This window comes from Lemur catta, chromosome 16, assembly GCF_020740605.2.
Source record: "Lemur catta isolate mLemCat1 chromosome 16, mLemCat1.pri, whole genome shotgun sequence".
Lineage (NCBI taxonomy): Eukaryota > Metazoa > Chordata > Mammalia > Primates > Lemuridae > Lemur > Lemur catta.
The window spans coordinates 45,373,775-45,397,548 of NC_059143.1; the positions used below are offsets into that span (position 1 = coordinate 45,373,775).

A 23,774-nucleotide genomic window follows, 5' to 3' on the forward strand; every position below is an offset into this window, starting at 1 on the left:
TAAAATTTATTAATAGATAAAACAGTCCAGAAACACCAAACATGCGCAATTCAGTTACTAAGTTTTGGGTAAGGGTGTAGTTATTAAACCTATAGCATCTGAAATTTTCAGGCCCAGTGCTGGTTTGTAGGTTTCTGCTTATCACCATAAGTATATTCTTTTCAGATCATTCTTAAATCAGAAAAAGGCTGTTTTTCATCAACTTGGAGAGCTTTGAGTAGCACATTAGATGCCAGTTCTCTGAGGAACACATAGTTTGATATCCTGTCCAAGTGTTAGTTCAGTTGGATTTCTCATTAGTTCCTCTGAATGAAGTCACACCCAGGGATGACTTGAACAGTTCCATTTTCTTGTGGCTTATTTTAAAGTCGGCTCTCTCAATGAAGGGCCAAGGAGTCCTTCACCCACCTGTTAGTGACCTGCCTGCGGGTAAAGATAGGGGGTGAGTTTCACTTATTGCCTGTTGCCAAAGCCCACTACCTAGGGCATACCAGCCCTGGACAGCTTGGTGAGGGGGAAGGAGTGGTCTGGAGCCCTGGCTCTGTCTGCTGGACCGTCATGGTAACAGTCCGGTTGTAGACGTGGCTGGGAAGAGAGGGGCCTGGGCCCAGGCAGGCACCGTCCGCAAGGCAGTGCGCCCCACTGGAGAAAATGAGGCCCTGGCTGACAGTCTGATTGTAGAGGAAATTAAGGAGGCCCACCCCACTTCCAACATACACATTTAAAGTCTCTTTTACTTATTTCTAACTTTTCTGGCTCTTGATAGGATAAATTTATCAAAGTTTAAGGACAAGTGATCATGAACAGGCTTCACTTGGGTTAGGGAGCAGCATGCTTTCGTTTCCCTTCTTCTGTTGCCCTTTTCATGACAGAATTCTAATGCTGGAGGGAGAGTTGCAGGGGATAAGAGCTAAGGCTGAAAAGTCTTGGAGTGCGGGTCCAGTGCTTGCCACCTGTCCGGGCCAAGGAACTTGGCACGTTTGTGTGTGGGTACTACCTCCCTGTCCACGGGTCTGCGAGAGTAAAGTGAGAGCACATAGCAGCCGAGCCCCGCTCCCCGGACCTGGCACCCAGGCAGTGTCCGTGCTCCTCAAGCATCAGCTATTGTATGTCTTGGCACATTGCATTTTTTTTTCAGTCACACAATTTTTCTAGAAGCTTAGGTGCTTTTAAAAAACTATAACCCCAAATAAGTAATTCAGTCTTTAAAATCATGCTAATTAATACTTCCCCTGTTTAGCCAACATTTGAATATAATATTTTTCTAAAATGGTATTTATGCGTTTTTGCAGAAAATAATCTGCAACATTATATACTTCTAGAAATGTATTGCTTATTATAAAATATCAAGTTTCGCGTATCCTTCTTTTCTTTTTACCTTTCTTTTAACATCATCTACAAAAGTTTAAGAGCAGAACCCGTCGTTTTGACAGCCTATACAGACTGACACCCTTTAGCTTGTGTGGTTGCTGTTGAACTGCACTTGTAGTTTGCCACAGTGGGGAAACGTGAGGTTGAGGTCAGCACTTTCAAGTCCTTTTTTTCCATGTATGTGGCAGCCTTTGTCCTCCACATCCTGTCCCCCGTCCTGTTTTGTTTTTCTTCTTAGCAGCTACATCTGTTGTTTCTCATGACCAAAATGTCAGCTCCTTGTAGGCAGGGATTTTGTTTCTTCCTTCACTGTGTGTCTACAGTGCCTAAGACAGTGCCTGGGGCACAGAAGGAGTTCGAGTGTTTGCTGCTGACTGAATGAATGAATGAGGATTGTTGCAGGAACTACATTGCAATGAGGTTTTATAGATGGTTATCCACTGACTTCAGTTTTTTTTAAAGATAAACTTGTAATAGCTAGGTACAAAAACATTCCATTATTCTGAGTTTATTCTGAGGCTGAGCTGGAGTTCTGGGGGTGGGAAGCTCTGGGTATATTAGAACTGAGAGGGAAGAAAATTCAAAACAAGTGACTAAAATACAAAAGACATGATTTGAAGCTGTATTTTTTTTAGCAAATATGCCTTCCCATAAGACTAGAAATAGGCTTTGGAAATTGAAGATGAAAACCACATGAAAATAAATCAGTTTGCAAATACTGATGACCACCTATCTGCACTCTGCCTAGTAATGTGAACAGTGTCATTGACTTGGTGAACATTTATGTACTGTTGCCATCCGTGTTTAGAAGAACCATCAGGGATTCGGTAGTTGAAATAGACTTCTTCACTAAAGCTGGTTTTCTTTGGCTGTGCACAGATATTCGGGAGAAATCGTGTTTAAGTGGGTAATATGATACATGCCTGGTGTCATAAGTCTGTATTAAAAAGCTAATATCAAAGCATAAATACTGAAATGAAGAGTGATTTCTTTGTTTGGAAAATGTGTAGATCCAGAACTTGTTTCTTCCCCACTAGTCAGATGACGTGGTTTCCACAGTGAGTGTGTGGAATGCCAACAGAGCCTTTGATCTTACCCGGTTAGTAGAAGAACCAGAAGGAGCTTCATTCTGACAGAGCATCTTGATTCCATAGTCTACTGTGCCTAAAATTAGTAATGTTTTATGTTTCCTTTGTAAATTTTTCATGTCTAAATTGTTGACTCAGAATACTTATTTTTCAGAAAGTATTTACTTTGGATTTCTCAAAGCTCCATATGTAAATCACCAATTTGTATAGATTTGTATATTCCTTTGGCTTTTCAAATACTGTCAATGGTTCTACTCTGAATTTTAGTGAAAGTGCCAGTAATTCAAGAGTTGATAGCAAAGATTAGTTATCAAAAGTCAAATTTAAAACTTTGAGTTCTTGAAAGACTTGGAAAGTTGGTTTTATAAAGAATCAATTTACTAGGAATTTTTTAAAGTTAAACAGTCAAATAAAAAGGCAAAATTTTGTTTTAAATTTTTCTTGGCCAAGTGATTTTTTTTTTTTTTTTTTTTGGTGGTTTCTAGCACATTGCTCTGAGGGTACTTCCATTACATTGAGGAAAAGGTTACCAAACCTCCAGTTGGTGGCTTGTATTCAAGTGAGATTGAGAGTTTCTCACCCATCTTTCATACTCAGTTCTGTATTGCTGTACAGCAATGATAGTCTGACATTGCCTGAGATTAACATGTAAAACTGGAGGCACGAAACTGGTAACTATAAAGGCAGAGATAGCACTTCAGAATACTATTCCAGGATAAAAATAATACTAGCTCTGCTATGCAAAATGTTCAGTTTAACTAGAGAACCTTAGTGTGGGTGTCATTTTCATGTGGCATGTGGAACTTAGAGTGTGAGGTACACGCAGGTGTGTCGGGAAGTGCGTTGAATGCTGTGGGTTACTCTGCACCTCGGAGAGCCCTGAGGCATGATCAGAAGGAGATGTTGCATTTCCTGGTGGAAAGATCTATACTGCTTCAGTATGGTGCCCTGTGTCATGAAGATTTGGAAAAGGAGCTGCTCTGGGGTGATTGATTAATGAGCAGGAGGCATTTATCTTCATTTAATGCATCTGATTTGTAACATATTTACCAGTAAGTGAGAAACTTAACTTTCAGCGTTATGTTTTTCTTTGTAGCTTCCAAAGGAATTGTCTTCAGAGACTTTTGATAAGACCATCTTAAGAGCCCTGAATCAGGGTTCCTTGAAAAGGGAAGAACGGCGACATCCTGACCTAGAGACCATCCTAAGGTAACAGTTTACCCAACACTTAGCACAGCAGCATTAGAGACAGGATAAAGTGCTGCTTAAGGGGGGTCACAGATTCTTTCTTTGGGGTACTTTTTAAAATGAGCTTTTATACTTGTGCTATTTAGGTCTAGGCTCATAGTAAAAGTTACCAAACTAATTTCATATTGTACTCTTCAGTTCTCTGATATCATAAAATTTAGTTGCTTCTAAAATATGCAAATATTGAGTAAAACCTCTTATTTTCTCCATAAAATATGTATTGAAAGATGCCTTTGTCTAAGAGCTCAACTTTGGAGATGTTTTTTGTTTCGATTAAGTTGTCCAGTAGGAAGCCCAGGCTGGAAAGTGCAGGGCAGCAACACTTGCCGAGCGCCTGCTCTCTGCTATTTGCCCTTCTGGAGCCACAGTGCTGGTTAAGTAAGGTCAGGGTCTTCCCCTCTCGAGGCTGTTGGGCCATTGGGAAAGACAGGTGTAGGTGAGATGAGCGTTAAATGTGCTGCCAGGGGCATAGACCTTATCTTGCCTTAGCCCCTAGAGCCTCCCTTGGGCCCATAGAGAGAGGAGAAGATTGAAGAAATAGGCAGGGGGGACATTGGTGACAAGAGGTCCCTGCAGAGGCAGGATGGGTGTAGGTAAATTTACTTATTTTGTGATGGGGAGTTGAGGCATCTTTTGCCTCATGGCTCATATTTTCTCTGAAGTAAGAGGTTTGCTTAAGAAGGGGTAGGTAGAGGGTACAGGATCAAAAGCTTAAGAGTAGAGGGATTTAAAATTGTGTGAGATTTGGAGGACAGCCTAATAAAGGAAGCCTACTAAGCTGGACAAGGTATGGAGTCCAGTTGAGATTGATGATCAGTAAATTATAATGATATTGGTTTGTCCTGTTGTATGAGATTTTTTGTTTTTTGGTTTGTTTTTAAAAATCTTTCCAGCAGTGGGGTTGAAAGTAGATGGTTGGATTTGTCCTGGACGGGAGCTTTCTTGGATGTGACAAAAAGATAATGGGGCAAGGGAATTCAGGAAAAACATATGTTCAGTTTTTAACAAATGATAGATCTGAGCTGGACTGGGAAGTGTGAACACGGGTGAGTCTGATAGAGTGGAATGCGCTGTGCTTGGAGAACGGGCATCCTGGGGGTGATCATGTTATCAGGCAGAAGGAATCAAGCTGGGAGTGGGTCTGGAGGTGGTGATGGAGGTTGGAGTGCGGTTTTGGCAGTCGTGGCACTAACCCTTCTCTGAGGGCTTCCCTTTAGGAGGGAGATACATTCAGGAATAATGGCCAAGGAAACATGCTGGAAACTTGCAGTTATTAATAAGTAAACAAAGTAAAAGCAGTGTCAGAGCCTGGGTGGCTTAGGGTCAAGGCTTCAGTGAGATGCCATGTTGTCTGCCCTCTGAACCTCAGATGGCCCAATTTGGGAGGCAGACTTGCCGAAGGGGAGCAGAGAGGTGTGCCACTGGCTGCCCGCCCTCCCCCTCCTGGGGAGGGAACTGGGCCCAGTGAGTATTCTTGAGGTTGGGGAGCTGAGAAGAGGGGAGGGAGATGAATGTTTGCTCCTTGATGGAGACAAGCAGAAACCTGGGAGGGGAGAGCTTTTTCATTATATAATAACACAAATTGAGTAGCAAGGCCTCAGCTGTTGGTGAGCACTCAGACCACCGAATCTAGAAGTGGTGAGAGAAGGGAGTTTCTGCAGCTGTGTTATTTGTGGGGGACAGGGTGTCTGGCAGCAAGAGCCTGGTGGTCTTGGTGTGTGGTGAGCAACAGATCATGATTCTTACAGATGAGCAGTCAGTGCGTGCTGTTAGCCTGTCTGTGTTGGAGTCTTTGTGTGCTGCGACCCCCACCCGACCATGTTGACTGCTTGGCCTCAGAGTCAGACAAATGGCATTAACTTATCTGTGGTCACATGGCTGACCAGTAGTAGACTCAGCTCCACTGCTGTCCTGCTCCAGTGGAGTATGGTAAAATGTTTTATACAGATTGCTCAATATAGAATCACTCAATTTATTTTGAATAACTTGGGGCTTTTGTGATAAATCTAACAGATGCTCAATAAAGAATGGGAAAACACAGAAAGTAATAAAAAGATGGGAACTACCCAAATAGCTATTATCGACATTTTTAGTTTTCCTTTGGCTTGTCTTTTGTTTGCCTGTAATACTAGATCTGCAGTTTTATATCTTGTTTTTCTTCTCAAATTATAAGCATTTTTTACAGGTTGAGTATCCCTTACTGAAATGCTTGGGACCAGAAGTGTTTTGGATTTCATATTTTTTTGGATTTTGGAATATTTGCATTACTCAGGTTCAGTATCCCTAATTCAAAAATCTGAAATTCGAAATGCCTGAAATAAACATTTCCTTTGAGCATCATGTTGGCACTCAGAAAATTTCAGATTTTGGACTTTCAGATTAGGGATACTCAGCTTGTATGTAGTTCTTGAGAAGCATTTTGAATAGCTTCAAAGTGATATCCTATCTGGCTCTGTAATCTTTTGACCTTTTTTTTTTTATTATTGGGAATATAGGTAATTTTCCAGGTTTTTTTTTTCTTCCTTTTCCCCTAAAAATAAAGCTTTGACCATTCTCTTCCTAGAACATTTCCCAAATTTATGATTAATTGCTGCAGAGACATTCTTTGGAATCAATTTACTCACTGAAAGAGTAAGATCCTGTTTAAGGATCCCTGACACACACTGTTTCTCTTATGAAGTTTATGTAAGTAGCAGTACACACAGTGTTCAAACTAACCTGCTACCACAGGTTGGCTAGCTTAGAGTATCAGCTTTAAAAATATTTGTTAATTTGACAGGTGAATGATTAATTGGCTTAATTTTTATTTTCTTTATTAGCAAAATTTAGTGTCTTTAATTGTAGCCATTTGTATATTTTGTGAGATCATCTGTCCTTTTTCAATTTCTTTTTGTGTTTTTTTTCCTTAGATTTTTAAGTGAAATACATTAATCTTAACCACTTATCTTTTATATTATTTTTCATTTAACTGTGATCTTTTTAATGAAATTTAAAGTTATGTCTGTCAGTCTTTGCCTTTATGTTACTTTGTCTCTTTCCAAATTAGAAAGTCATACCCAGATTCTTCATTAAATGTCAAGTATATCTTGGTAGCCGTGTAGAAAATAATTAGGTTGGAATCCTATGTCATTCCTTGTATCAAAATTGACTCTAGATGACTCAAAGATGTCAATGCTAGAAAGAAAACATGAAATTTATAATGTGTGTATGAAAGATTTATCTAAGTATCACATAATACCTAGAAACCATTAAAGTAAAACAAATTTGGATACTCAAAAATCAAATTTCCTCCTGATGTAAAAAGGAAAATACACTAAAAACAAAGTTTAGACAAAGGTGACGTTCAGGGAAAAAGTACTTGCAATAAGTTCTTTTTTATAAAAACAAACTCCTTAAGAATCAATAAGATAATAAAGACTAATAGTCCAAAGCAGAGGGAAATGGAAATAGTTATGAACAAATGGCACAGAGAACCTGAAATGTTAAGTGACGGTTAAACATACAAAAAAAGATGCTCGTTATCAGAAATGTAAATGAAAACCTTGGATTCTTATTTGACCTGTAGAATATGCAAAGATCAGAAAGGTTGGCAGGTACTCTCTGGTGAAGAGCATAAATAGATAAAATTTCTACAGAAAGCTATTTGGCAAAACAGCATTTGAATGCAGATAGCCTTTGAATAGTTCCACTTCTAGTTATTTATCCCACAGGTGTATTCCCACTTATATGCAAAGATGAATGTTTAGGGATTCAGGGATGTTTACTGTAGTTTTTTTTTTTTTTTAAATCTATAGATACAGGGTCTCACTGTGTCACCCAGGCTGGCATGTGGTGACACAAGCATAGCTCACTATAACCTCAAACTCCTGGGCTCAAGCAATCCTCCTTCCTCGGCCTCCTTGAATAGCTGGGACTACAGATGTGCACCACCACACCTGGCTAATTTTTTTCTGTAGAGTTGAGATCTTACTATAGTACCCAGGCTGGCCTCAAGCCACACTCCTGCCTCAGCCTTCCGTAGTGCTGGGATTACAGGTGTGAGCTTCCGTGCTTGGCCTTTACTGTAATATTTTTTTTTTACTGTAAAAGACAAACAGTTCAATGTTGATGCAGACTTGATTACAGTAAAAATAAAGGCCATGTCTTTTGAGGAAAATAAAGGGCTTATTTTATACAGTAAAATAGTAAAAATCCCATGTCTTTAGGGAACAAGAAGCACCTGGAGAGTAGGAATGAGACTGTTTCACTTTGTAATTTTTGAATTTTGGCCATGTTTATTCTTCATTTTTAAAAAATTGTAAAGCCGTTCCTCTTTAGAAACTTGATCAGTTTACTGTTTGCGTGATAGTGTTGGTTGTTGTTTTTATTGTTTCCTGTAATCATTTTGGAATTTTTGTTACACCAAATGAGGTCAGGATCTAAATTCACTTCTCATTCCAAACAATGAATTAATTGATTCCTATATTATTGATATGCTATTTGCTATATCATTCCTTATCATACATTCCTAGGTATGTTAACATGTTGCTGGGCTTCCCATTTCATCACTGTCATTCTTGTTCTGAGATCACATTTCAGTTATTAGAGCTTTATGGTTTACTACTAGCTGGCAAATCTGGTTTTTCCTACTTTTGGTACTGTTTCTAAAATATTCTTATATGCATTCTCAAATACTTATTCTTCAGCTTAGATAGTTATTTTACAACTTGATGCATATGTGTTCTAGGACATATGCTGAACTGTGTCGTTTGGGTCTTAGTAATACCAGTGACTACATTCTGTGTATGAGTGTAAAGTCATTGCAGCTTCCTGTCCTCTTTTCCTCTGTCCCTTCTGAACAGTTAAGTCCTAAAGCTAGTCACCCATTGGGATGGGAGGATGTGCCCTAATGGACGGGAGAGCAAGGGTGTTGGGAGGCCTGGTGTGCGTTGCGGGGAAGGTGAGGAGGGCCGATGCATGGAGGGGCCCAGGAGGGTGTTGGCACCCAGGTGGCGTCAGGAGGGCATCCGCACAGGGTTGGAAGGGAGCAGAAATGATGGTGGGGGAGGTAGTTTGCTCCCGGGGATTTGAACTAATAAGTCAATATGTTAAGGGTAATGAGAACCAGGTTTGTTTCTTTTGAGGAAGAGAGTTATCATTTGAAAAGGGAGAAAACCAGAATGAACCCTGGAGTGTCTGATTGGCATTGAAGTTATTGGTGTGAACTCATGATATTCAGTATATATAGATAAATAAATGTGGTGGTGTGTGTGTTTATACACACATGTTCCGTAGCTCTGTTCATTGAAAGAGTTTGGAAGCAACAACACCCCAGTATAGGAATGGGTGTACCTGGTGCCCAGATCTTGACTTTTAAATACCTGTCTCCACTAAAAGAAACTAGACCTTCTTGGAAGACAGCCTGATTTCAGGGTTGGGGCAGGAGAAGTGTACAAGATCAGCCAGAAAGCAAGGAAGTGCTCAAAGAATGATGTGGTTTTGACAAAAGGACACAGAGCCAGCTTGAAGGGGCTCCTAGTGGTCAAACCTGGGACAAACAACATCAAGACAAATAACAATAGTAACATTGAATAAAATAAGAAACCAACCGTGAGTCCATGTTGAAATCATAACTGAACAGATTGAAAGTTTGAGGAATAGGTTATTTATAATACCAAACAACTTTCCCACGACTTTCCCGCTAAATAACGCATGTTAATTATAAAGGGAGAAAGAGTAACTTTACAGTAGAGAAGCCTGACCAAATGCCACTTAATCAACTAAAGGGAACTCCCGTCAGTGGTAGGTCAGTCAGAATTGTCCACCATACCATAGGCTACAGCAAAAGAACACAGCCTAACTTCTCTAATATTCCTGCCGTGAATCTGATGATGAGGAAACACCAGACAAGCCTCCATGGAGAACATTCCACAAAATACCTGGCCTGTCCCCCACGGCCAGGAGAGTCAAGGGAAGCCTGAGGAAATGGAGAGGCCTGGCAGTGACTGCAGTGCAGGATTCTGAGCCAGGTCTTTGAGATAAAAAGGATGTTTTGTGGTCAGTTGGCCAAAGTTAGATGGGGGTCTGAGGATTAGAAGGTAATTGATCAGTATTAATTTCCTGATATTGTTTGCTGGAGAAAGACTTTGTAGGAAATGTTCACGTGCCTTCCCGGAAGTTGAGACATCAGATCAGCTGGGAAAAAAACTCATATTATATTTGCAACTTTTCTGTAAATTTAAGATTTTCAAAAGGAAACAAAAAACTTATTTCCACAAGGAGGCACTTTCAGAACTTTGACTCTCAGCCACGACCAAAATTAAGAAAAGTGTATGTGACTTCTCCTTATGGCTTTTGGGGTTTTCCTTAGCAGTGATCTTATTTTGTCTCCATGCGTGTGTATCTGTGTGTGTTTTTACTATAAAGTTATTATTCAAGCCAATTGTGAAGAATGCAAGCAAAGTTGTAATGTGAAAATTCCCTAGTGTTCGTTTCTCCAAATCTAGTTTAGAAGTAAATTTCATTAAGAATCTTACGAAACTTTTCAGAAATTTTCTGTGTATGTACATACCCTTGGATTTATGTATATGTATATCCAAATGGAAATATCTATACTTTCCTGCCACTTTTAAAATTAAATGTATTAAATGTATGTAACACTTCAGTACATGTAAAAAGATTGCTGCGTTGTATTACTGTTTGCTACATAATATTTCACTTTTAGCTGAACTGTGAATTAATCATTTATTATCATTTTAGTTCTTAAATATTTTTAAGCTACTACAAACAATTCTAAAATGCCTGGGTATATATTTCTTAACACATTTACATACATTTATCTGTAAGGTAAATTTATAGAATTGTAATCATTCAAAAGTTGTACATGCAATACATATTTCCAAATTACCTCTAAGGAGGTAGCAGCACTTTGTCTTCCGAAGCCTCGTGTTCGTACTGCCCACCTCTACAAACACAAAACATTCTCCATTTCTCGTCTTTGCCAGTCTCAAAAAGAAAGGCTGTCATTTCAATCTGCATTTGAGTGGCCTTTTCAATCCTTTCCATTTTTTATTGGTCTTACTGATTTATGAGAGTTGCCTATTAGATTAAAGAAAGGAGCCCTGCTTGTCATTATTTCTTGACCCATACAGATATTTTAAATTTTTATGTAGTCAGATTTTTCTATCTTTTATGGTTTCAGGGTTTTGTGTCATGCTTAGAAAGACCTTTTATCTTCAAAGATTATAATTGTTAAATGTTCTCTTCCAATTTTTTAAAAATATTTGATTCGTTTGGTTTGTCATTTATTTGGTGTAAAGGGTATGATAGGGATCTGTATTTTCTCCCGAATGGCAGGCCAATGGTCTCAACACCATTCATGGGATGTTAGGGCACTTCATTCTCAGTCTATGAATTTTAGATTGGTAGATCATCATTCATGTTCCTTAAGAGAAATATAGCATTTATAAGGGAGAGGGGAAGAAAAATGAAAATGAGAAACAGGAAATGAGTTTATAAGTGAAATAGAGATTGGTTGGTATGAGACACACAGCATTTGGTCTCAAATATGCTTAAATTAGGAAAATGAAAGTATGGCCCTGAAATGTATATTTAGGGATGGATGATTTCTATCATGTCAAAATGTAATCCTGTTTTCCTTACTCATTTATTAAATGGTTTATGGCCACTTTGATTTTTTAACATAGGTATAATCACCATCTTGTGGTTATGCATTAATGAGCCTAGACTTTAGTCTGTACACTGATTTCAGTCCTGTGCCTTTATCTCATGTCAGAATTAAGTGTATAACTCAGCATTCCTGGAGTGGATATGCACTTGATAACTTGGAGTCATATCTGGGCTGTCCCTCAGGACTCAGGCCTTGAATAAAGGTGTGCCTGTGCTTTTGACCAGTGGTTTGTGCATGTAACTGGGTGTGGGTTCTGCTGCCTTTGGATTTTAATCTCAGCCTAAGGTGATGTGTTGAGACATGGGAATTTAGATCGGCTCCTCATTCAGATCTGTTATTCTCTCATCTCTTCATTTCCCTCGTGTCTTCCTGTTGAGTGTTTCCCTCCATATTGGAGTCCCAAGAAGCAGTTTTGCCTAATATACCAGGAACCTTGGCCCATATGGGTCATCTGTTGGTATGGTAGTTAATGTTTTTATAATGAATCTGAATGATAGGTCAAAAACCTTGGGGAGAAGTTAAGAATTAAAATTTTAAATAAGCATTAAAAGTGTTCAAAAGTAATAGAAGGGGATTTGTATGTTGGGCATCTGTGTAGCAGGTAGGGTACAGTTTATTTACATATACTGTTTGAGTCTCATAACCTTGAGGAATTGGTAGTATTTTATTCCCTATGAGGAAATTGAAGCTGAAAGGCTAAGTTGTTTAGGGTGATTCAGCTTATAAGTGGTTGAATTGATACTCAAACCCAGAGCAAACTTTCCATTAGACCACGCTCTACTGTATGCTTTAAGACCTTTTTACAGGTACTGCTGTAGGGAAGACCTCTAGTTGGAATCTTTTATTTATATTAATAAAATATGAGGAAAGCTGGTTTTCAAAGATAGCTTAGAATCATAGTATGATACACATTCAGTGTGAATTATACGTGTAATATGTTAACTGTTAATACATAACTGTGTTCCGTGTTTACCAGGAATTTTAGCATTCCAAACTTTTCCCAACCTCTTTCAGAGTATGGGAATGTCCCTTAATGGTACAGCCAAATGATGAAATGTAACATCTCTGGAGAAGAATAAAGAAATGGCAGTTCTTTCTGAGCAGGAAGGGAGCTATTGGACCACTGGGGCAAAAGGCTGAACTTACTTTTTTTGCCAGAATTGAAACCTTACCATCAGATTATACAAAATTAAAAATAAACCTGTTTAGTTGATTCTTGGAAATGAGTTTTGTTAAATTTTACTTGCTTTTTTCTATAGGAAATGCATTAGAAAATAATACTCTTTAGGAAAAGACAGTATTTTTCTATACCTGAATTAAAGTGCTACTTGTATCTGCATTATAGTCTAAACTGGGTCACTTATAGATTTATATTGTCTGAAATTAACAAATCTCTTTTCTGTTCATTTGCAGGCAGCTATTTTCAACTTCATCACGAGCTTTTCTACAGAGTCAGAAAGTCCACAGCTTTTTTCAATCCATATCATCAGACCCTCTACACAGTCTCAGTAAGCATCCTCTTTCCTCTGTGGAAATCTTTTTTCTTTGCTTGGTTTCTTGCTTTACTGTATCAATGCATATAGCTTTGTCATTTTAGTTAAAGAATTAGTGACATACAATTAAGAAATACTTGCCATTTTTAATAAATTATACGCTGCAGTTTTAAAGAAAATAATCTATAAAAGCTAGTGTAACAAAGTGGACTGATTCCAAGGCAGGGTCTGAGTATCTCTAGACTTTGGGACATGGCCGATCCTTCAGTTCCTTGTCGGAGCTGGCTCACAGATCAGAGAGATGTTACAGTGTTTCATGCAGGATGTATAGCCTATAGTCCGCCTTCCTCCTCTGTCACCTGTTCCCATAATGACCTTCCTTACCTCCTAGCTGCTCAAGTGGAAAGCAGTAGCCTTCCACTTTCCTTTGTTTTCAGTGACTTAAAGGCCAACCAGTGCTAGACAAGGATGTCTTTCTTTCTGTCCCATCATTCTCGGTTAGGCCCTTCTTTCATGCATAGACTGTTCAGCTGTGAAGCCTCACTCTTCTCTCAGATCGTATTTTCTCATTCTGCTTTAACCTATCTGAGGATTATTGTAGTAATAAACTTGATTTTGTTAATCCCCTGCTAAAAACTTTAAAAGTTTGGTATGAAATTCAAGCCCTGCTGGGAACCTCCTCAAGGTTCCTTCTGCTGTCTTGTGCTCTGTCTGCTCGAAGGCTCAGCGTCTCTCACTATATCCTGCCAGTGCCTGCCCAGTGTCTCTGCTTAATTATACCCTTACTTAAATATCCATCCTTCGGTCACAGCCCATTAAAATCCCACCTGTTTTAAGTCACAACTGAAATATCACCGCTTCCATGAAGCTTTCTCAGTTTTTTCTTATGTTCCTGTGTGTTCAGTTTTGCCTCTTTGTTCAGCGTTCATCACAGCCTGCCTGGTGTTTAATTTTATACATACCTACTTCAGCCTTCCTTTTTAATAAATATTTTGCCAGTAACATTGATGTGTCCTTAGGGAGCATTTCTGCCCCTTGTAAGCACAGCTACTATAGCAGGGAACATTTTTTTCTTTAAATTTACCCTGCTTTCAACAGAGTCATATTTTCCTATACTTAGAGAGAAAACACATATTTCCTTAATTTGAGATGAGCAAGAAAAAGGTGAAAAAAATATGATTGGATGTTACATAGGTTTATATAGGGTTAATTTTTTTAAAGTTTCTGTGTTTAAGTATATATAGATACCTTAAATATTTTAAACATAATTAGCAATTAGAATTAAAAATATGGGTCTTTATGACAAGTTGACCAAGACAAGATGCACAGCTCCGTGGTTTAAATTTATGTCTGAGTAGTGTCAATAGCATTTGCTGAAGAGAATCCTGATCATTCTAGAGCTATGTAGATTTAACAATCAGCACCTTCTCCCTGAGCCAAGTGTAAGTACTCTTTAATGAATATCTGTCCATAGCATCTGTTTAATTCTAAAAAAATACTGAATTGAAGCACAAAATTAAACTTTTAATTCAGATTAACAGGCTGCTCAGGAAAACTCACCCTAGTGAGTACACATATAAGTAATGGAAAACTCATCCTGAGGGCTTGGCAGTATTTAAATTATGTGAGCAATGCTAAAGAGGTTGGTAGATTTTGTTTAAGGTTGTAAAATTAAAATACTGTGGAAGTGGAAGTAATATGGTTTGAGATTGTGAAAAGTCTTGTCAGCATTAATGTTCATGCATATCTGAGTTGTCTCACCAATGAACACATTGTCAAGGTTCATTTGTGTAGTTTTTTTTTTGTTTTTTTTGTTTTTTTCTAAAGAGACAGGGTCTCAGCAAAGTGCAGTGGTGCAATCTTAGCTCACTGCAGTCTCGAACTCTTGGGCTCAAACACTTCTCCCACCTCAGTCTCCTGAGTAGCTGGGACTACAGGCACACGTCACCATACCTGGCTAATGTTTTTTTTTGTTTTTTAAAGTTTTTGTAGAGACAGGGTCTTGCTGCATTGCCCAGGCCTGTCTCTAACTCATGGGCTCAAGCGATCCTCCCACTTTTGCCTCCCAAAGTGCTGGGATTCCAGGCATAAGTCACCATGCCCGGCCTCAGTTTTTTGGTTTTTTTTTTAATTGATAGCTTTACCTTTTTGTTACCCTGGGACAGAGAGCAGCACTCCATATCCCAACAACTAAGATAGAGAAAACAATGTTAAACTAAATGAGTGAAGATGTGGAACTCTGGAATCCTGCTGATCTGTATTTTAGGAGGGAAATAATCCATTGCTTACAGAATGTGTCCCATGGGACAGTGCTGGTCCACAAATTGCTCTTCACTGGTCTGTAGTAGAACAGAAACGGAGTAGACACTGAGAGACTTGTATAGCAATTTGACATTGCCACAAGGTTATCATTGTGTTTACAAAAGTAACAATCCACAAGAAAATGAAGATTTAAAAGAAATAAACAAAAACAGAACCCTTACCACACTGCAGAAGTTTGAGAAGCACCCACCTAGTCCAGTTCCCCACTTTGCACATGAGCACACTGGGCTGACAGATCTGAAATGCCTTGCCAGGTCACCTGGTTCTTCAGGGGACAGCTGGCTCCATGATTCAGGGTCCCCCCCTCACAGTCCCTGCTTTGTGCTCTGTCATCTTGCTTTCTCAAAGGTCCAACCAGTAGAAATGTTTTCTTCACCACTAACCCTCCCCTCTCATCTTGTTAGGTAGAAAATAATTGTTACATTTGTTTTCTTTATATCTCTATTGTGGTTTTCATAAAAAGGTAATAGTATTGAATACTTCTACAGATAACTTACAGTCCTCTCTGAAGACTTCTAAGATATTAGAACACTTGAAAGAAGACAGCTCAGAAGCTTCAAGTCAAGAAGAAGGTAAATGTAGATTCAGTAGAACAAGTCATTCTGCCTGATGTTGGCACCTGGACAGAACAGATTAAGGAGCTGAGAAACAGACGTATAGGGGATTAGAATGTGGCAAGAGGTTGCATTACAAATAAATGGGGAATGTGAATAGACTGTTCAATAAATGGTGTTGGCACAATTGACTTTCCATAGGAAAAATACATATAGTTAGATTCCTAATTACATCATGCAGAAAAATTTCAAGTGAATAATAGTTATATGTAAAATTTAAACTTTTAAATGTTAATCTGTGAAGAGAAGCTTTTCTTGAACAAGACAGAGCATTACCACTGTAGAGATCTTACTAATCTAAATTAGAACTTACATGTGACAAAAGGCATCGTACAGCTAGAAGATAATCCATAGACTGGGAGATGATGTTTGGAGGATATTTACAGATAAAGGACTATATCCAGACTATAGAAGGATCCTCCTAAAAAATCAATAAGAATATCAGCCCAACAGAAATACGAGTGAAAGACATAAATGGGTAATTCATAGAAGAAAAGACTTGAACGGCCATTAAACAGTTTGCAGCCTCAGAAAATGCAGATGAAAGCAGTGAGGTATCATTTCACACTTGTCAGATTGGCAAAACATTTTCACGTCTGACTTTATCAAGGATATAAAGCAGCGGGAGCTCTCATGCACTGCTGATGGGGATATGAATTGGCACAACTATTTCGGAGAGAAATTTGGCACTGTGTAGTGAAGTTGGAGATAATTTTATGCTCTGTCCAGTGATTCTGCATCTGTGAAAATTGTACATGTACATGCCCAAGAGGACAAGGATAGGAGTCCTCGAGGTGGCATTGTTTATGCAAGCAAATACCAGGAAATTGCCTGAAGTTTCAAATGTTATTAAAGTTATAAATAAATTGTAGTGTAGTAAAGGACATTCATAGTACAGTTGGCCATCTGTTTTTACTCATCCATGGGTTTAACCAACTGGAAGTTGAAAATATTTGGGGGAAAGAAATTGGTCCTTACTGAACACATACAGACCTTTTTTCCTTGTCATTATTCCCTAAACAATACAACAAATGTTTATGTAGCATTTACATTGTATTAGGTATTGTAAGTAATCTAGAGATGATTTAAAGCATACAGGAGGATGTGCATAGTTATATGCAAATACTGAGGGACAACTGTATATTCAAACATGTAAGACCTGTATGTGTTTATGAACACATATATATGGTGGTTAAAAGAAAAACTTGCACTAGAATGTTTCAACCTCTGTAGAGGGCAGGAGGTAAATGGATGGAGGAAGTCCTTTAGTAATACCTGTGATACTTTGTTTCTTTTCTTTTCTTTTCTTTTTTTTTTTTTTTTTTTGAGACAGAGTCTCGTTCTGTTGCCCAGGCTAGAGTGCCGTGGTGTCAGCCTAGCTCACAGCAACCTCAAACTCCCGGGCTCAAGCAATCCTCCTGCCTCAGCCTCCCAAGTCACTGGGACTACAGGCATGCGCCACCATGCCCAGCTATTTTTTTTCTATATGTATTTGTAGCTGTCCAGGTCATTTCTTTCTATTTTTAGTAGAGATGGGGGTCTCGCTCTTGCTCAGGCTGGTCTCAAACTCCTGACCTCGAGTGATCCTCCTGCCTCAGCCTCCCAGAGTGCTAGGATTACAGGCATGAGCACCCGGCCAATACTTAGTTTCTTAAAAAAAAAAAAAAAAAAAAAGGCAAATAAATAGTATATGTGCTGTGGAAGCAAGCACTGGAAAAAAAAAGCAAATATAGAGAAGTCTGGGAGGTAGATATATATGGGTGTTATAGTAATAGGTATGTTTTTTAAATATTCAAATCGCTTCATCTTCTAGTGGTTAAAAAAGAGTTCTACCTGAAATTGAATGTTGTAGTTTCCTAGGGGTATGCTCATGTTAGACTTTTGGAGAAAGATTGATTTGCTGTTAGGTGGAACACATCTGAGAGGATATTTTTAAGGTAATTAAATAACTTATTGTGTCTTTGAAAAATTGCTTAAGGTATTTTGTGTTGAGAAATGCTTAGAAGTGCTTCACACGGTCTGTCACCACTGTTGTGATCGCATAAATTAGTAGCAGTTTTTGGATTTTTGCCGCAGCATTTAATATAACAAATTCCTTTTTCCTCCACTCTAGATGTGTTGCAACACACCATAATCCACAAGAAACATACTGGGAAGAGTCCCATTGTGAAGTAGGTATCTAATTTCTAAAACTTAAATCCCTTTGTACATTCTTAAATTGGTGTAACATTTAATTAAATTACTGATGTATTTGGCTGTAATTCTTCCATTTTGCTAATGGCTGCTTATTTGTCCCATCTTTTGTGTTTTTTTTTTCCTCTCCTTTGTTGCTTTCTCTTGGGTTTTTTGTTTTTCTCTTCTTGATGGTTTTGCATTGCTTTTCTATTCTGTTAGCGGTTATCCTAGAAATTATACATTTTGACCTATTAAAGTCTGATATTAATTTGTGCTTGTACATTCCCAGTGTGAGATAACTGTAATGTCATTTGTCTCCTTCTGACTTTAAATCGTAGCTGTCATGCATTTTAATTCTCTCTATATAATTTCAAGCCCCATGAAACCTTTTTCAGTGTTCACTTAGATTTTTAGGATTCCCTTGCTCTCATTCCTTCCTGTGTCTTAAGCATCCACCTAAGTACATTTTCCTTCTAACTGAAGAATACTTGAGTATTTCCTATAGTAACATCTGCCAGTGATGAATGCGTTTAGCTTTTATCTGGAAAAAAAAGGTTTATTTTGCCTTCAATTTTGAAAGATACTTTAGCTGGGTATGGCATTGTAGGTTGGCAGTTACTTTCTGTTAGCTCTTTGAAACTATAGTTTCCTTGTCTTCTGGTCTGTTGCCTTTGGTCCCTTGCATCATATGCTCAGCTCACCTGGGGTTTCTCCTGCAGGCCACGTAAGTCATTTATGTGATTTCTGACTCACATCACATTAGTGATGTTCCCTCTCAGGTATGTGCCGCAAGACTTTCTCCTCGGCCTCAGGGCCTTTGCTGATCCCACAGGAGGCTGCTTCATGTTCTTTGGGTAGATCATTCTGGGAGGGCCCAGCACCTTGGAGGTCGTGTTGCTTCTAACCTCAGCAGTGGATCATTCACTGGGGTCCTTTGCTGTTTCTCTCCACTCCCTTGCTCCTTCTTTTTGGGATCACCTCCAAGTAAACTGTGTCATTCCAAACTCTGTTTTTAAGGGGAACTCACACTGAAGATGTCTGGCATCCATCATTTCACTCAGTCTTACCATTGCTCTCTGAAGGTAATAGGCTTTTTCCCCTGACTGCTTTTAAGTTTTTCTCATTGGTTTCCAGCAGTTTTCCTATGATACATTTTGTAGCTTTCTTTGCATGAATTCTGCTTCTTGAATCTATAGCTTGATATCTTTTGATTTTAGGAAACTCCTGTTGTTATCTCCTCAAATATTTCCTTTGCCGTATTTTCTTGCTCCCTCTTCTAAGACTCCAAGTCCTCATATATTAGACTTTTCACTCTGTCTCACACGCCTTTTGAGCTTTTTCCTGTTTTCCATATTTTTTCCTCTCAGTGCTTCTTTTTTCTTCTGATCAAATGTTTTCTTTGCTGATTTTCTTCATGTTTCCCCTTCACTGATTTTCTTCACCTATTTCCCATACATTGGGTTCTTAATATTAGTTTATTTTACAGCTCTAGAATCTAAGTTTGTTTGGTTTTTTTTTAATATTTTTCTGTACTCTTCCAAAATTTTCAGTCTTGTACTCATTGCCCATGTTAAGCACTGTTATCTGAAAGTCTGTGTTCAGTAACTTCATCACCTGGATTCTCTTTTGGCCTGTTTCTGTTTCTTTTGGTTTCAGTCGCATTATCCTGTCCCTTCATGCACCTAGTTTATACACAGTACTTAACACAGCAATTCTTTCAAGATACAGGGTTATATTCTGAGCTGTAAGTGGTGCAGAATAATCACCAGAGTGTAGAGTCTAAAGGCAGATTGTGCATTTGTTTTTACTCTTCTTAGAGATGATAAATGATATTAATGATAAAAATAGATGTGTACTGGATTATTTCTCATGGTATACTTTTTTCCTTAGACCTATCACTACACATTCTATGAAAAAACTAGTACACTGAAGAAAGAGTCACTGTAGCTTCTTCATTGAAATGATATAGCAGGTTAGATTATTTAGGGTAGATTTTCATACTTTCATAAACTTTTCTTTTGATAGCACTATTGGTATGAGTTGTTCTCCATTGGACGGGCTTACCATGCAATATTCTGAACAGAATGGAATTGTGGATTGGAGGAAGCAAAGCTGCACCACCATTCAGCACCCAGAGAACTGTGTGACCTTAGCTGACCAGGTATATGGGGGTTTTGGTCTGTTTTGGTGCCGTATAGTTAAGTCATAGCAATGTATTTACAAAATTGAGTTCTGTAAGCATTCAGTTAGATAGTATATCTGGTAAGGAGAAATAAAGGATTATTTAAGTGTTAGACATTATACTTAACTGGTATATATGATCTAAGCTCTTCTGAGACCTGAAAAAGTATATTTAGGTTACTTTTATTGCTCATGTAAAATTAGTATACCTTTTTATGACACCCAAAATGTTTATTCTAACAAGTGGATGTTCAATTGTTATGCCAAAATTTTTTGATCTTAAAAGAATTATTTACATTTCAATCACTGTCTTGCTATTTATGATATAAATTTTCAAACTTCCTTTTCTTCGTAAGTAGTTGGGCCAATTTACTGGCACTTCAGAGTGTGATTAGGGAATATTTGCTTTTTTAGGAATTGGGTGTGATCATAGAATAGAGTGCTGTCAAGTATTTAGTGTAATATGGCATCGCAGATACGGGAGGAAGTACCTGTGTGTGTGTGTGTGTGTGTATGTTGCAAATATGGAATGACCTTTCTATCTAGAAAATTGATTTGTTAACCTAATTACATCTTTTGCCACAGCTCAGATCAAAATGTTAACTCTTCCTGGAATGTGTTTTTATACACTAAAGCATATTTTGAGAAATTGTAAATTGTTTCCATTGTACTTAGCTAATGACCTATTTTCAGAGCCCATCTGATTCTACTTTCCTGCCTACACCCTCTCTTCTTGGAGTTGACAAAATTGTGTGTTGTCAGTTTTATCAAACTGAACTTTAAGAGAATACTATTATAGTAAACCTGTAACAAATACTAGTCACTTGACTGTGTTTTATTTTGTAGTCAGAAAAGAATTCTGGTCGATTTTAAAGGAAAAATAGAAAACAGATATTTTTTCTCATGATTAATACAGTATTAAGTGTTTATCACCAAATATATCAATTTTAGTGGTTCAGGTAGGCAAATTCAAAAATAAGTTAGAAATCAAAATTTGTTAGAATATACAACTGGAAATATATCATTTTAAAGTTTGTTACCAGAATGAAAGGATACCTACATCAGTATGGTTTACCTTTTGTCTGTTTGATTTGTCTTTTAATTTTTTCCACTAGCATTCTGCTGAAAAACGGAGCTTATCTTCATTAAATAAGAAGAAAGGAAAGACACAAATAGAGAAGTAGGTTCAATTTAATGTTTCAGGAATAGAAATTGGTAAGGAAAGACAGCATGTAGCATTTGATTATGGATATATTTAGTTTATATGGTATAGTATTTTTTTTCATTTGTTTGCTTTATGCTCTTAATTCTGGGCTTTTTTAGTTTAAAATATTAACATATACAGACGATAAAAATAAAGCTATTGTCAAATACTATATTCAGTTTGGTGAGTCAAAACTCTCACAGCTCTAAAGGGCGAATCTTATATTTAGATTGTTTCTTACTAAAATTTCTTTTTTAAAAAATTTTTTTATTTCAGCATATTACAGGGGTACAAATGTTTAGATTACATATATTGCCTTTCCTAAATTTCTTTTTAATTACAAAAAAATATTGAGGGGAATTTTACCAATACTGTACTTAATGTGTTTGGTAGAGAACCTTATTTAAAATGATACTATGTATGTTTGGTTTAGGGAGAAAATTAAGAAAACTGACAACAGATTGAATAGTAGAGTAAATGGTATTCGACTGTCCACTCCTCAGCATGCCCATGGTGGTACTGTGAAAGGTAAGAAAGTGTATTTTTCTTTCAAATACCCATCACCTAAATATATTCAGCATGATACTTGTATTAATAGATATTGAGCTGTCGTGTCAAATCCTAATATTAGAAGTTTACCTTGCATTGATGTGTACAGCAGTTTCCAAATTATATAATTCTGGAATCAATAATTAAGGAATAGAAATCAGCCATGGAGATAAACATTCCCTCTGCTTTAGTCGTACTTACCCACCTTTTTCTTCCTCTGGTGGCAGCAATCTCCCTTGTTTCCTTCTCAAGCCAGTCCCTGTTCCAGAGCAGGCAGGTCCTGCGGTCATGGGGGGTCTTTTCTACAGCTTTGTAGGCCGCTCTCGTGAAGTCTGGATGTGTTTTTATGGAAAGTCATACTTCAGAATATTGTTGACCTTTTCAAGATTTAAGAACTGTCCTCTGAGAAATTTTATGGGGCTTTAGGAGAATTCTGATCCTCAGATTTTTTTTTTTTTTTTTTCCTATTTTTTTAGTAGAGACGAGGTCTCGCTCTTGCTCACGCTGGTCTCAAACTCCTGAGCTCAAGCAGTCTCCCGCCTCGGCCTCCCAGAGTGCTAGGATTACAGGCGTGAGCCACCGCGCCCGGCCCCTCAGATTTTTGTTGTACTGCATTTATATGGGTTCCATTTGCCCACCATTATTTTAGGGTTCCTTTATTTTTAGGTACAAGGTTCATTGGACTGAGAAGTACCCCTTTTGCAGCTCCATTGGTTACTTTTCTGTATTTTGGTAACCTTTACTATTAATAGTAAAGATTAAAAAAGAATAAAAACCCACAGACCTCTAGGGGAATGTTCTGTGGGTGCCCCTGACACATTTATTGAGTAGTCCACAAATATTGTTATTTTAACTTAAATTTTATTCTAACGTTAATACATTCAGTTGTGATATAATATAAATAATCAGAATGTTTCTTAAATGGAGTATATTTTTAAACTAGATATTTGTGTAGAGAGACTGAATAGTCATGAAAGAAAAACAATTACCTTTTGAATCTAAAATCATCTGGCCAACTCATTGAATCAGCTGAACTGGGGGGGAAAATGACCTGAGAAAAACCCATCTCATCTATATAAGGATCTAATTCCAGGAGGATTTCATAACACTTTACCGTCTTTGAGGTTCCCCGTGGTGATAGCAGCTAAACAGATGAAGAAAAAGCTAAATAAGGAAGACAGAAGTTTCTGTTGGTGGACAGTTGGAAATTGCTTCTGCCAGGTCTCCCTGTGTCTGTTGCTGTCATTTTTTTTTTTTTTTAAGAGACAGGGTCTCTGTGGCCCAGGCTGGAGTGCAGTGGTGCAATCGTAGCTCACTGTAGCCTCCAACTCCTGGGTTTAAGCGATCCTCCTGCCTCAGCCTCCTGAGTAGCTGGGACTGCAGGTGCACACCACCACGCCTGGCTAATTTTTGTATTTTTTGTAGAAACAAGGTCTTGCTATGTAGCTCAGGCTGGTCTTGAACTCCTGGCCTCAAGTGATCCTCCTGCCTCAGCTTCCCAGAGTGCTGGGATTATAGGCATGAGCCATCACTCCTGGTGTGCTACTGTATTTGTCTCCTAAAGTACATACTTAATTGGGTCATTTTCCTGACGAAATTCCTATCAGGTATATACCACCCTCCACAAGATCACTCTGGCTCTTGTCTCACATCGTTTAGGAGCTACTGCTTGCAAAAGAGGTTTGTACTGTTCTTTCCTTTATAGCCTCATTTCTAGAAGAGAAGCACATGGACTTTGATCAGACAGCTGTGGGTTTGAATCTTTATTAAACCTTACTTTGTCCTTCGTATGTCACTGATTCATATATATTTACATTTACGGAGTGTAACTATGAGTAAAATACATCTTACTTATAGCTT

The 23,774-nt window shown here is 38.1% G+C and overlaps 1 protein-coding gene across 5 annotated transcripts in view; it reads left to right on the forward strand.

Moving 5' to 3' along the window:
* The window catches only part of ZCCHC2 (zinc finger CCHC-type containing 2), a 59,973-nt gene that overhangs the window by 20,957 nt on the left and 15,242 nt on the right, over nt 1-23,774 (forward strand). For all 5 annotated transcript variants that reach the window (XR_006729174.1, XR_006729175.1, XM_045527340.1 and 2 more), the window contains exons 5-11: nt 3,556-3,668; nt 12,790-12,884; nt 15,680-15,763; nt 17,919-17,976; nt 20,006-20,141; nt 21,277-21,341; nt 21,799-21,893. Coding sequence is in view for 3 of the 5 variants with exons in the window: in XM_045527340.1 (XP_045383296.1) it covers nt 3,556-3,668; nt 12,790-12,884; nt 15,680-15,763; nt 17,919-17,976; nt 20,006-20,141; nt 21,277-21,341; nt 21,799-21,893 (646 nt within the window). In the remaining 2 variants the exon portion in view is untranslated. The remainder of the gene's footprint in view (nt 1-3,555; nt 3,669-12,789; nt 12,885-15,679; nt 15,764-17,918; nt 17,977-20,005; nt 20,142-21,276; nt 21,342-21,798; nt 21,894-23,774) is intronic.